This window comes from Acomys minous (assembly GCF_964271855.1).
Source record: "Acomys minous genome assembly, chromosome: 11".
Lineage (NCBI taxonomy): Eukaryota > Metazoa > Chordata > Mammalia > Rodentia > Muridae > Acomys > Acomys minous.
The window spans coordinates 37,707,523-37,722,272 of NC_140492.1; the positions used below are offsets into that span (position 1 = coordinate 37,707,523).

The 14,750-nt window shown below is 37.2% G+C and overlaps 1 protein-coding gene across 6 annotated transcripts in view; it reads left to right on the forward strand.

Moving 5' to 3' along the window:
• TFG (trafficking from ER to golgi regulator) overlaps positions 1 to 14,750 on the forward strand; it is a 29,078-nt gene that overhangs the window by 8,948 nt on the left and 5,380 nt on the right. For 4 of the 6 annotated variants that reach the window (XM_084801553.1, XM_084801555.1, XM_084801551.1 and 1 more), the window contains exons 4-6: positions 4,746 to 4,892; positions 8,474 to 8,641; positions 12,715 to 12,855. In XM_084801553.1, the coding sequence (XP_084657679.1) occupies positions 4,746 to 4,892; positions 8,474 to 8,641; positions 12,715 to 12,855 (456 nt within the window). The remainder of the gene's footprint in view (positions 1 to 4,745; positions 4,893 to 8,473; positions 8,642 to 12,714; positions 12,856 to 14,750) is intronic. The other 2 variants (XM_084801556.1, XM_084801554.1) reach the window with 1 other exon arrangement.

Below are 14,750 nucleotides of genomic sequence, written 5' to 3' on the forward strand. Positions count from 1 at the left end.
AGTCAGCAATTACAAGGAGTATGTGTGTTGGGGGGAGGGAGAGGGAGAGAGGGAGAATATGAATGCAATTCAGCTTGTTTAGGAAACAGAATCACAACAAAATAAAAACAGATGTGGATCTGGGAGCTTGCTGTTTTTCTAAAAGACCTGAGGTCCATTCTTAGCACTCATAGTCAGCTTTTAACAGTCACCTGTAATTTCAGCTTAGGGGGATCCTCTTTTTTTGGTGGTATGGGTACCAGGAGGCATATATATAGCATACAGACACACAGACACACATAAAATAAATATTTAAAAGAAAATAGGTGAAACTATAAGAATGTGAAAGAGAGATAGAGACAAGACAGACAATACCAAAAGCTAAAACTCATAATATTTTTTTACTTTGCATTTTGTAAGAACTACCATTTCATGGCTCTGTGACAATATATAGAATCAAGATCCTAGGTCTCCAGTAGGCTCTATTCTTAAAAAAATAATATTGTAGAAACAGCTCTTGTCCTTGATACTGGAAAGATGAAGGGTATACTGGCTTCTTAGGGGTTTGGGAATAGTCACTAGAGAATTCATTACCATGGCCCTTAGATGGATTTAGTTTACATTTAAGTTTTCTGGGTAGTTTGAGTCTTTTGGGCTTGCATATTACCATAAAAGAGAAAAAGTACAAGCAAAGGCAAAAGTTTTTGGATTTCACTCCAAGTCATAGTGGTTTCTTACAGAGTATGACTGCTGGTCAGATCTATAAGATACATGATATTGTCCAAGTAAACAAGAAGCAGTGGACATAAAACGGGTAGCAAGATGAAAATGTCAGTCAGTGGAATTGAGAGTATCCAAATTGTGTGGCAGAGATTATTAATAACTTAAATGAAGGAATAGTAGTAAAGAACAAGACACACAAAAAATAATTAAGTTTTAAAAAGAAGTTTAATTTGTTTAGAAATTAAAAATAAAATTGAATGAATAAAATGTACATATAAATTAACCCTACAGAATTAAAGAAGAGGTGATGGCATACACGTTTATATTAAGAACTTTAAGGGTAAATGGAGAGTGTAAATATATTAAAACATAGCTAAAGAAAATTTCAAGATTATATAAAACAAAACAGATTCGGGAGACATGGTATATCTTGGGGAAATAAAAATAAAATTCTTAACTAAATGTACTACAAAACTGGAAAATACATAAGACAAAGTCATTATCTTAATAAAAGTGGCCAGAAAAAATAAGATTGGTCACTACTGAAACAATTAGTTTATATGCTTTTTCATTAGTAGTGGAAACTGGCAGATAGGAATCATATGATGTTTCAAAAGAGTAAGGGGAAAAAAACAATTTAAAAAAAGCATCTTATAGTTGACTAAACTCTAGTAAAAAGTGATGTGAAACCATTTTCAAAGAGACTACCTGATTCAAAATTTTAATGTTGGTATTCTACAAAATGGTAAAATATGCACAAAATCTTCAATTTGAAATGAACGTTGCTTTTCAAAAAAAAATAGATCTAGGAATAGCAAGTAGGACAGAAATAATGAACAATGATTGTATGTAAAATAAGATATAAGAATAAAAAATGTAAAGGACTAGTTTAGGAAGAAGTTACTAGCTTTAGAATTTTTACTGAAGTATATATAAATTTTAAGAATGCCTATTAAAAGTTTGGAAATGCTTAGTAGATGGGACAGAAGGAAATAAAGTGTACTTGCTTGGCATGCTAGAAGGTAAGGAGGAGAAAGAGAGGTACAGAGAAATAAATAATACAAAATTGTATAAACTGACTATATACACCAGTTAGAAGCAGTGCCAAGGGGTTCAGAGATGGCTCAGTGGGTAAATTGCTTTCCATGCAATTTGGATGCTCAGCACCTACATAAAATCCAAATGTTGTATATCCCTGTAACCCAAACACTAAGTGGGAAGAGAGAGAGGCAGATCTCAAGGACTCTGCAGCCAGCAAGTATAGACCAAAGGGTAAACCCAATCTCAGTGAGAGACCCTGTTCCAAAAATGAAGTTGAAAGCAAGTAGTAGAAGATATCAGCAGTCAACTTCTGGCCTCTATGCACATGCACATAGACAAAAGCAGTTTCTTATTGGTATTGAAAATAAAACGTTTTAAAAATCCATCTAATTAAATATGTATCCTAAGAGATATATTAAAAGATTGTTATAACATTTGAAAGTCAAAGGGTTAAAAAGTATGTCTATGTATGTGCAAATGCATATTAGACAAGTCACAAAGTCAGTTGTTCTTGAAGAATATACTATATATATAGAAACGTAATTAACAATCATTTTATAATCCTAAGACTTGGGAGTCCGAGGCAGGACGATCACCCATGAGCCTCAGGGAGACCTCAGCTACAGAGAAATCAAAATCATAGTCATGGGAGAACTCTATTCTCTCAGAAACTGATAGTTCAAATAGGATTGATTTGGTTGTAGACAAAGTTTGAGAATACATGGTAAGAGACTAGATCTTGAACATCTAGAAATAAGGAAGCAATATAATTTCAGTTGTGCTTTACAAGTTGTGACACTGTTTCTGGGGAGACTTAGACTTTCCTCACCCCAGATAAGGAAACAATTATATACAAAGTAATGAAACCATCAAAGTCCAAATAGTGAACCAGTGAGCTTGTTGGACTATCTTCCAGGAGTATGGGTGAAGGTTACCCATAGAAGCACGGATGAGTAACAGGCAGCTGTATCACTGAACGCTGACCCCAGGGTAGGCAATGACTCAGGAAGGCTGGAACCCTGGAGTTCCCAGCATATTAGCTTGGAGAGTCATGTCTCCCCAGCAGTCCTTACCACTTACACTAGTATGGTCTGTGGGTGGGGGCTAGTGTATAGCTGCAAACAGTTATTTTAGTTGACAATTCAGATGACATGGACAACTTTTTGGTAATGTTCATGTACAGAGTATTGCAAGAGAGACAAGATTTAATCTCCTCTATAAACATTAAAGAAACTGAGGGCTGGGAAGGTGGCTCAGTGAGAAAGTGCTTGTGATACAAGCATGAGGACCTGAGTTTGAACCCACGTAAATCTGGACATGGTAGGAGTCTATAAGTTCAGTGCTCTTACAGTGAGATGGGAGACAGACAGGAGAACTTGGAAGCTTATCAGTCATCAAGCTTGGTGTACATGCTAGCTAACAACAAGAGACCCTGTCTCAAACAAGGCAGACAGTGTTGCTCCTTGCTTTCAAACATCTGTGGTGACATACACACAGCTGCACTCCCAGCAAAGTGTATGCACACATGCATGGGCATCATAACTGAGCACACACAGAGGCATTGGATCTGTCCTGCCAATTATTTAAGGAACACATGATCTCAAATTATACAAATCATTTTAGAGAACAGATAAAGAGAATATGCACTAATTCATTATATTAGGTTTATATAACCTTTACATAACCAGCCAACAAAAGTGTACAACATAGAAAAATCACACCAAATTAAGCAAGGAATATTAAAATATAACATTGTCAAGATTTCTTATTCAAGAATGTAGGGCAGATTAAAATTAGGAATTGAATTCTGTTTTGCTGGCGCAGGTTATAGGTGTGAAAATTTGGATTAGCCCTGTAGATAGACGTTCATGTGTCAGTCATGTTCAGAATTAGCAGACCAGCTGCATTTCATATGCTGCATCCATCAGAAAAGCAAACACTATTCTTCAAATGAAAGAACTGTTAACTTTGAAGAAACATAGATAAATTAGAAATATACATCATATTAAGAAAAATGAGCCATACTCAGACAAGTACTTTGTGTTTACATGTGGAATCTTAAAAAAAGAAGTATTTGTGTAGAAGATGACCTATTAAGGAATGGAAAAGGGAGTGGGAGAGAGAAGATCAAATACAAAGACGTTAAGCATGTGTATGAGTAACTATAATTATGTACAACAGTGCACACTTTTTTTGTCACTAGAGCTTCCTGGGAAGAGGAAACTTCAATTGAGGAAGTGCCTCTATTAGCTTGGCCCATGTGCATGCCTGGGACATTTTCTTGATTAGTGATTCATGTGGAAGGGCCTATTACTGTGGTTACCATGTCAGGGTAGTTGGGTCTGTATAAGAAAACAGGCTGGGCAAGCCACGAAAAGCAAGCCAGTATCAGTGTTTACTATGGTCTGTTTTGGTCAGTCTTTGAGTTCTTGCACTAACTTTGCTCAGTGGTGAATTGTGACCTAACGGTTGTTTATATTTAAAACTTAACATTGTAAAAATATTATTAGGGCCTTGGGAGGTGCTTGGTTGGTAAGGTCCTTACCATACAACCCTGAGGATCTGAATGCTGATCCATAGACACCCGTGTGAAAAGCTGGGCATGGTAACATGTCTGTAACTTCAGCACTGGGATAGAAAGAGACAGACAGATTCAGGACCTTGCTGGTGAGAAGCAGGTTCTGTGAGAGACCTGTCTCCAAAAGTAAGGCTAAAAGCCATAGAGGAAAACACTCAGCCTCAACCACTTGCCTCTATGGGAGCACTCACGAGTATGCAAACTCCACATACACGGACAAAGTGAATTAAGGAATGAAACACAACCACTTCTCATTTGGCTGTTTATTTTTACTTAGTGTATGTTATTTTAATGGTAATACATAAATAATTATATATGTGTGTGTGTATATGGAGAGTGAGAGCGAGAGAGTATGTGTGTGTTGTATGTAATGGTATTCTAGTTTCATCTCCTAAACTTAAGCAAATTAATGATTCTGTTTTAGTTAATGGCCAGCCAAGACCCCTTGAATCAAGTCAGGTGAAATATCTTCGTCGAGAACTGATAGAACTTCGAAATAAAGTGAATCGCTTATTGGATAGCTTAGAGCCACCTGGAGAACCAGGGCCTTCTACCAGTATTCCTGAAAATGGTAAACTGTGAATTAATTTTATTCTATTTTAATGGATTCTTTATTATTTTGGTGGAGAGAGACAGAGACAGAGTGTGTGTGTGTGATTAATACTTGGTAGTAGAATGACATCCTTAATATCTCTATTATTCTTGCTGCTTCTTTTGTACATGTCAGCATTCCCACATTATTTGTCAAGATTACAGTGAAGTTGCACTATACTATTTCTTGGATTGAATCATAGAGCTATAGGAGGCCTGGAATCCCCCCCCCCCCCCCCCCCCGTTCCCTCACGCCCCCAGAGACAGAGTTTCTGTGTGTAGCTCTGCCAGCGATCCTGGACTCCTTTTGTAGATGAGGCTGGCCTCGAACTCACAATGTTCCACCTTCCTCTGCTTCCCTGAGTGCTGGGATTACAGGTGTGTGGCATCATTCCCTGCCTGGAATCCCAGTTTTAAAGTACTCTCTTGGGCTCTTGGGCTGGGAAGTAATCAGGTGGTAGAATACTTGCCTGACATGTGCCATGCTCTGAATTCAGTCCCCAGTACTGAATAATAAAAGCAAACAAACAAACAAATGCACAGATGAATGCATATATAAGTAGTACTATTGTGGTGGTTTCTCTACAGTTAATCTCAGGCTCCAGATTTATACAGTAGGCCAGTTTCCAAACCCTTTTTACTCATGAATTGTTCTTAGTGTTACAGATAAAGAACTTGAGGAATTGAAATGATTTTTGTGTAATAAAAACTAAGTTTCAGGTGCAAAATAATTTTAGAGTAGTACTTTAAAATAGTTTGTTAAAGCTTTTAACACAATTTTTAATAATATGCAAAGGAAAAACTTTTTGCAGTTTAGTGGTGACATGTACTATTTATAAATAGTAAAGATAATTGGGGCTGGTGTAATTTAGACACCAAAATGTATTTTAAAATATGGACTGAAATTAAAAGCATATTTCATAAATTGAAAGTATATATATTAAAAACTATTTAACTTTTGTTTAATGTTCTTAACTATTCACATAAAATGATTTTGTAAATGGATGCTCATAATTTTCAATGTTTAAAACTACAAATTTTAGATGTTTAAAATAAAAAGTGGCAGCTTTTTTATTGAATTAGGATAGCTAAATGTAAAGGTCATGAATTTCTGTGGGGAAATGGCATGTATAACCGTGAAAGCCTTAGACTCGGATACTCTTATTTTTACTCCTACATACTTTGGAAGTTTGCTTTTCCCTAGTCCTCCCCTGCTCTTCATTCCCTTCCCTCTGTGCACTTCTCTGTGTCCTCTGTTTCTTGCTCTGAGGATCAGACCCTGGGTGTTCCATGACCCCAAACCCCTGATTTACTTTTCAAATTTTGGTTAGGTTTTAAATAAAACTATTTTCTATAATTTCCTTCTTATCTTCTTTTTAGCCATTTGGGATTATGTGGATGATCCTGGGGTTTCATAAATATTTGCTGATGAGTTAGTATTTCTTAATCTCACCTTTATTTGAGAGTATGGTGAAATTTGCTGAAATACTTGGTGATCTTGGTCACTTTTAGATGAAGGCTTATGTTTCAGATTAAAGCAGTTTTCTTATTCTGAACTTTGCCCTTTTTGTTTTTGTGTACTTATTTGTGTGTGGGTGGATGTAAATGCAAGTGCAGCATGTGTGTATATGTGCATTTGGAGGTCACAGGACAACCTTGGGTGTCACGGGTCAGGTGCCTCAACCTGTTGTTTTATGATAGGGTCTCTAATTGGCCTGGAACTTGACCAAGTAGCCTAGTCTAGCTGGCCACCAAGTAGCCTAGTCTAGCTGGCCAGGGAACTTCCAGGAATATGCTTGTTTTTACCTCCCATTTGCCATTGCTGCAACTATAGGATGGTACTACCTAGCCAGCCTTTACTTGGATTCTGAGGATTCAAAACTCAGATCCTCTTGAATACAAACAAGTCATGGTAATGGTTTCTCTTCACAACAATAGAAGATTAACTAAGACACAGGGCATAGTATAAATGCATCTATCAAAGTCAATCTAACACTGATAAATCTGTGAATCCAAGTTCACTTTTAGAATTAAATTTCTACTTTGTCACCTTGTATATTATTTTGAATCATATTCCAAACACTTTTTCTACAAGTATTTTAATAACTAATAAGTAATACATATTTAAGATAAGAGCAAATTTGTGCTATTTGACTGATGATTAGGAACTTTGCCTCAGTTGGTGTCTATATTAGTATTAGAGGAACAGACAAAACATAAGAGTTGAGATTCCAAATTTAGGCAAGATTTGGTGTCTTATATATATTTGTAGGTCATTGGTGTGTGGGCTGGATAAATAGCTCAGTAGGTCAAATACTTGTCAAAGAGTCTGTGTTCAGTACCAAGAACCAGTGGGAAAAAAATGCCTGGTAAGATGGTGGTGTTTGTAATCCTAGCACTGTAGAAGTGGAGGCAGACAGTGATTGGGGTTCCCTGGCCAGTGACAGACCAGCTATCGTACTTGGTGAATTCCAGGCCATTGAGAGACACTATTTAAAGAAGCAAATTCGACAGCTCTTGAGAAATGTCACTAGATGCTGACTCTGACCTCCATATGCACACGTGTGAAAACACACACACACAGGTTAGGGTTATTGCTGTGCTGGCTAGAGTTAAAGTTATTGGTATGATGAAACACTATGACCAAAAGCAACTTGAGAAGAAAAGGTTTGTTTGGCTTACAGATTCTGAATAAGAGTTCATTGATAGAATCCAATGTAGGAACTTAAATCAGGTAGGAATCTGGAAGCAGAAGCTGATATAGAGGTGGTGGAGGAGTGTTGCTCTCTAGCTTATTTCTTGCTCAGCTTACTTATAGAACCAGGACCACCAGCCTGGGGTGGCCCCACCCACTCCAATCACCAATTAAAGGTAATGCCTTACAGGCTTCTTACAGCCAGATCTTAGGAAGGCCGATTCTGAATTGAGGCATCTTCTCAGATGACTTATGGCTTGTGTCAAGTTGACATAAAAACTAGCCAGTTCAGGCTCCAAAAAAAGTAACATGTAAAATAATTGTGTTTGTTAAGGAGCTTTTAAAATAATAATGTTTTACTTTCTCCCTTTTTCTCTTCTTTTGCTTTTGAGACAGACTTGTGTAGCTCAGGCTCTTAATCCTCCTATCTTAGCCTCCTGATTGCCAGTGTTACAGGCATGTACTGCTCTATCTATGCTCACCTTAATCCAGGAATTCTAAAAGGGGGAGTGGGGAGAGACAATTAAAAACGGTTATTTATCTTGTATTTCCTTTTACACATTTTCCCTGAAGCATAAACACATGTAAAGAAGAAAGTCAGACAGTCTATAGTTCTATACTCACAATCCCCTTCCTCCCCCAAGTCAGGGTCTCTCTGTGTAGCCCTGTCTGTCCTGGACTCGCCCTGTAAACCACGCTGGCCTCAAGCTCACAGGCATCTGCCTGCCTCTGCCTCCCAAGTGCTGGGGTATTCACAAATTCTTACTCTAACAGTCCTTACAGGATTATACGTATCTGTACTTTCTTGTCTTATCTTTCTTACACCTTTTTGAACATAGATAAAATAGACTTGTTTATTATTATAGATACTGTGGATGGTAGGGAAGAAAAGCCTGCTGCTTCTGATTCTTCTGGAAAACAGTCTACTCAGGTTATGGCAGCAAGTATGTCAGCTTTTGATCCTCTGAAAAACCAAGATGAAATCAACAAAAATGTCATGTCAGCATTTGGATTAACAGATGACCAGGTTTCAGGTAACAGTTCCTTTTTCTCTCTCATCCTCCCTCACCCCCCTTACATCTTAAGGGTCCAATCAATTATTTTTTACACATTTAAGTTCCTAGAAAACAGGGGAATGCATGATTTTAGCACCCCTGAAGAGATTTGTTTTGTCCTTTCCAGTCCATAGCATGCTCTTTCTACCTTAAAGAGTAACCAGTCTTTGCTTCAGCTAAATTTTATTAAAGTATTTTCCTTTTTTAAAAAGGAGAACTGTTTTATATTTTTTTTAAAAAATCAACTTTTTTTCGGTAGGATCTAAATTGCATTTGGTAGGTCTTGCTATCTCTTCTGATCTTAGGAAATATAAGATTAAACATTTCTGGTTAATCGCTTTTATATGCAGAAATTTTTAGCTTTAAAGCAGTACTTGTACTTGTATTGTGATTTATTCTTTTGTCTTATTTTTTGGTTATCATTTCATCAGCATTCCTGTTTTTCTTTGGGGAACCTGATCACACAGTCATTAAAGAATGCTTCATATTTTAATTGGCTGTTTTTCCATTTTACAGTACATGTGTCATGTTTTCTTGTCCTACAGTTTTTCATTGTAAAATGAACATTTTCATTAATGTACCTTACTGATTTGTGATTTTGATGTTTTATGTGGTTTTTTGGTTTTTTTTTTCTAAGAGTTTTGTTCTTTCCCTTCTAGCAGATCCTTAGTCGGTATAGACTTAAACTACTGGGGGATAGTAGCTGGTGTCTGGAGGCTTTTATTGTTGTTGCTGTTTCAGCAGTAGATGCTCCTTCCTTCCTTCCTGCCTTCCTTCCTGCCTTCCTTCCGACCTTCCTTCCTTCCTTCCTTCCTTCCTTCCTTCCTTTCTTCCTTTCTTTTTTCTGAGCTTTCTTGGAATTACTCCTATTCCCTAAACATATGAGTGGCTAACGATTTTGGCGGAGTTTACAGTTATTTTAGTGCAAGTAATTAGCCCTTCAATAACAGCGCGTTTCATCCTTCATTTCATGATGGTTTTCTCCCATTAGAGCTACAGAGGTCAAGTCTTAAAATAAATTCACTATACTTCTACTGGGGTAAACTCTTATGGTTTCTGTGAGATTTAATTCACTAGTAGTTATTTTAAATAATTGCTTTCTTCTGCTTTGTTCAAGTTTTTGCTACCTGGGGAAGGGTTTGCCTGAACCATTTACTTTGCCATTTTTAGCAGTTGAAGATAGAGAAGTCATTTGTTCTGTTCATTTGAATTTCTTGGAAGCTTTTATGGGATTATTCACTGAAGCGAATTGTGTTAGATTTTGAGGAGACATTTGAATGTTACTTGTTTTTGGCAAAAGATACGCAAATGATGCATTTGAAAAACATATGTACAGGACTGAGACATGAACTGATGTTTCAAATAGCAGCCAGAGTACTTTTTAAATTCTTCAGGTGTGATAGGGGAGTTAGGGGAGGAACTAGCTACCACAGTAATGTATAAGTGAAGAGAATGAAGTGTTTAAAAACAAGATAAACAACAGTAATAAGCTATGTACAAAAGAGAAAAGAAGAGCCAAGCACTCAGTAGTTTTAAGATTAATAGTGTAGCATCTTCTCTAGGGGAAGTGTGTGTGTGTGCGCGCGTGCACACACGTAAAGTGATAAACTAGTCATGCATTTAATCTGGTAATCAGCATTCCTATTATAGTAACCTAGCATAGATTATCATTAGTACTTGACTATTAGCAGACAAACCATAAGCCTAAAATGTTATAGCAACTTTGTTTTGAAGTGACAAAATGCCTGAAAAAATTACTTAGGGCAGTGGTTCTCAACCTCTGGGTTGCAACCTGTTTGGAGGCTGCATATCACAGATTTTGCATATCAGATATTTATATTACTAGTTATAACTATAGCAAAATTACAGTTATGAAGTAGCAATGAAAATGACTTTACGGTTGGGTGTCACCACAGCGTGAGGGCCTGTATTAAAGGGTTGCAGCATTAGGAAGGTTGAGAACCACTAACTTAAGGGACAGTGCTGTATTTTGGGTCATGGTCTCTGAACTATTAGTTCATGATCCTTTGGCTCCATTAACTTGTCCTGAAATAAGTCAAAGCTGAGTATGTATAGGAGACGGCTATTTACTCTGGGCTCAGGAAGCAAATGAACAAGGAAGAGAAAGGGCCTAGGGACAAGATACATCTTAAAGTGCATGCTCTCAAGAACCCACGCCTCCCGTCCCACTTCCCCCTTCTAGTAGCCCATCCACCTACCAGAACATCAGTAGGATAACCCAGTTCTGAGGCCCAAGCACTTGTTTTAGACACTTCTCAAAAGTCCATCAGCCTTAGTACTTGGTCTTAGGTGATACTTTAAGATTTAAACCATGATAAATTCTGAGGACATGACATTGGAACAGTTAGAGATAGCTTTTGAAGAAAGGCTACTAATGATAGCATTTAAATCAAGCCTTCTAAGTGGTAATTGCTTTTAGAAGATTTTGTTATAAGCTTTCTTTAACTCATAACCCTTCCAAGTAACCTCAAGGTCAGAATTAGTGTGCCTTTTACATTATTGAAAAAGTTGTGGCACAGAAAGAGATTCAGTAACATTCCCAAAGTCAGCAGCCACTTTTAGCTCTGGCTATGCAACCCAGTGGATTTAGCTTAGTGGTAGAGCACTTGTCTAGCAAGCACAAGGCGCTGGGTTCGGTCCTCAGTTCTGTGGAAAAACTGTCTTTTGCTCCAAGAATTTAGCTCCAGCAACTCTTTTTCTGTGTTGCTAAAATAACTTAAAGCAGTAAGCCATCTGTAGTTACTTCAGACTATACTTATTGTTACAGTTGTAGAACTATACAGACAATCTAGAGTCTCTGTACTTGCTTCTGTTTTCCTTATCCTGGCAGAAGTTGATTGACTACAGGTGTTAAGTAGTGCCCTAGGCCTTATGAAACAAAAGAACAAGATGGCCAACCTTCTCACCGTCTTAAGGAAAAGAGAACCTGTGTAGAAATTTCTACAGAGTAAAAATCAGTGTGGCTTATAAAAAAAAAAAAGTAAGCCACAGATAATTCACTAGGGAATAAAGTATTTATAAGTCAAAAGGTTTATTAGAATTATAACTAGGTTTTATTTTAATCTTTGGGCTTTTTTTTTTTTAACATTTTAGTTGATTTATTCACTTTCCACCCTGATTGTAGCCCTCCTCTTAGTCTCCCCCTCACATGCCACTCCCCCCATTATCTCCTGTCTTCTCCTCAAAGAAGGGGAAGGCCCCCACAGGTACCAACCTGCTCTGGCACGTTAAGTTGCTACAGGACTAGGTGCATCCTCTCCCACTGAGGCCAGACAAGGCAGCCAGGTTAGGGGAACGGGATCAGAGTCAGAGAAGACCCTGATCCAGTTGTTGGGGGTCCAGCTGAAGACCAGGCTGTTCATCTGTTACATCTGTGCAGGGGGCCTAGGACCATTCAATGCGTGCTCTTTTGCTGGTGGTTCAGGCTCTGTGAGCCCCCAACAGGCCCAGGTTAGTTGACTCTGTGGGTCTTCTCGTGGAGCCCTTGACCTCTCTGGCTCTTTCGGTCGTATAACTAGGTTTTAAAGAATGTCATTTAAGTATGTGACTGTTGTAATTAATCAGAGAGAGTGTGGAGGGATGATGACAAATGAAGTAGAGGTCAAAAGAAGCGATTAGATATCCTATGAAACTATGGAGTGGGAGCAATGTGTGAGAAGACAAGTGAGGAATGTTTGGATCCCAGAAAACCACCAGGAAAAGTAAATTGAATTTAAAGACAGTAGAAACCTACTTAAGAAAGCAGCACTGGTTTGGTAGACTGTAGATAGGAGTTTTGATTTTGACATGGGGAGGTTAGGACTTGGGAATTCAGCATTTCACACATTGTAGGGAAGGATTTCCAATTTTGAGTTTGGATCCTAAGACTGGAGCAAATGTGAAAATATAGAGTACACAAGCTTAGTGTGTTCTTGGCTGGTGTGGTTGTTTCATAGTGATTTATTTTTAGTATCATTAACCTAGACTTATAATTGTGCTTGTTAGGGAAAGGCCTTGAACAGGTAATTAACTGACTTCTCATGAACATGTAGGGCCACCCAGTGCTCCTGCAGAAGACCGCTCAGGAACTCCTGACAGCATTGCTTCTTCCTCCTCAGCAGCGCACCCAGCAGCAGTTCAGCCACAGCAGCCTCCATACACAGGCGCTCAGACACAAGCAGGTCAGATTGAAGGTAAACTAGCCATGTGTGGAAGGGATGTGTGAGGAGAATTTATTGAGGCATTATTGGCAATGGCAGTCCATTTACACAGGTGGTCCAACTGTCTGCACAAACATGAAATAGCTTTGTTTATTGACATGGTGTGATTTGGTGTCATAGAACCAAATAATATATTGGTATGTTTCTGATTATTGAAAAGAAAAACAGGGATAAAAAATGTTTTAAGTTAATATAGACACAAAGTGAAAGATTGGGGGAAAGAGACTTATATTCCCTTTTAGAACTACATTTCCTGTCACCCAAAAAGATTTTAAACAGAGACAATGAAGCATAATTTTAGTTAAATAAAGGTAGGTTGTTATTTGCGTATCAGTGCATTTTAAGTTTATTTTTTTCCTCTTCAGAGTATGTGTTCTAGGTAAGTAATTTAATGTTTGGGTTTTGATCCCCCTCCCTGTCCCCCCCTCTCCCCGCTGATACAAAAAAAAAGGTGAAAATTGGACTATACCAGTAATTTAAAAAATACCTCATTAATCCTGAATGAAATTGAAAGCTCAGTGTTTAAAACACCTGGTTGGTATGTTTTAAGGATCTCAAATCAGCAAATGAGGAGTCTCATTGAAACACAGAATTCTTCAGAGCATGACTAAGGACTCTATTGAGCTCTAGGGCACACCCCTTGACATTATTTCTGCTTGCACAGTAAAGACCTTTAAGAGTGCACATTTTACTTTAAAACAGTAAACACCAGATGGTGCTCTAACAAATTGCACCAATTAGGTACATATAATGGTGAGTAATAATAATAATAACTATAAGGTAATATATTATAGTGTAATATTTAAATCTGTAGCACCTAAAGCAAGTGACTGAGGTTAACATTTACAAAACCAAACTACAACTTATAGGCTAAAATGAGCTGTGACTAGAATCTTCTTGTCCTGTGGTGATCCTTTTCCTGCTTGCTCACTGAGTTAGTATGAGTCACTGGGGACTAGCAGGCCATGTCTTATTTAAGAGTGATTTGATAAGAATTCTTATGTTGTCTTTTTTCAACCAACTTTAGTCATACTCTGCATCAAAAATACAAGAGCTAGAAACTAAAACAAACTAGAACTGAAGCAGATTCGGGTTCAAATGGGAGGCAGAAGCAGAATGCAGAGTTTGGATGGACAAAGAGCTAACAGTTGTGTCAGGTGAACTAAATGCCACTGGTGTATGTTATTTTTTAGAAGAATTGTACACAATAAGGTCAATGGGCAGAAATGAGCTGTAATGGCTGCTTAGCAGAATTTTACATTGTCTTTTGTCTTGCTATTGCTTATCTTACATTTAGGGATATAGTATAAAAACTTATGTAGGTAATACATTACAAGAAAAAAGATTAATAACTAGTTCTAGATCAATGTTATATAAGTTATAGAAGTCACATAATACATAGCTGCATTAGAACAATTTTTAAAAGATAACATCAATTTTAATATATTTTATTTATCCAAGAATATCTAATATGTACATATGTAAACACTGATTTAGGGGTTTGGTGGGCACATATATGTATATTTATTTTATTTTCAACCCGTGACAGTGATTTTGGAACATTTTAGACATCATACAGTATGTCACAACTCAGACTAGATATAGTTGAGTAGCTCAGTTGCCATGTGTTGTAGGCTATTGTGTTGGATATAATTTGTAGCTCAAGATAAGTAATGTAGGGTAAGCTGCTTTTAGTGAATATTTTTTGATATATAATTATACATTTTTGACATGGTAAATTATTTAGATCAACTTCTAGAATTATTAACAGTATGACTTAATAACTGGCTAATATACTCTTGTAAAATTAACAATTTGAAATAAAATTAGGAGTTTCAAGTTATTGAATACCATAAATTCCATATTTA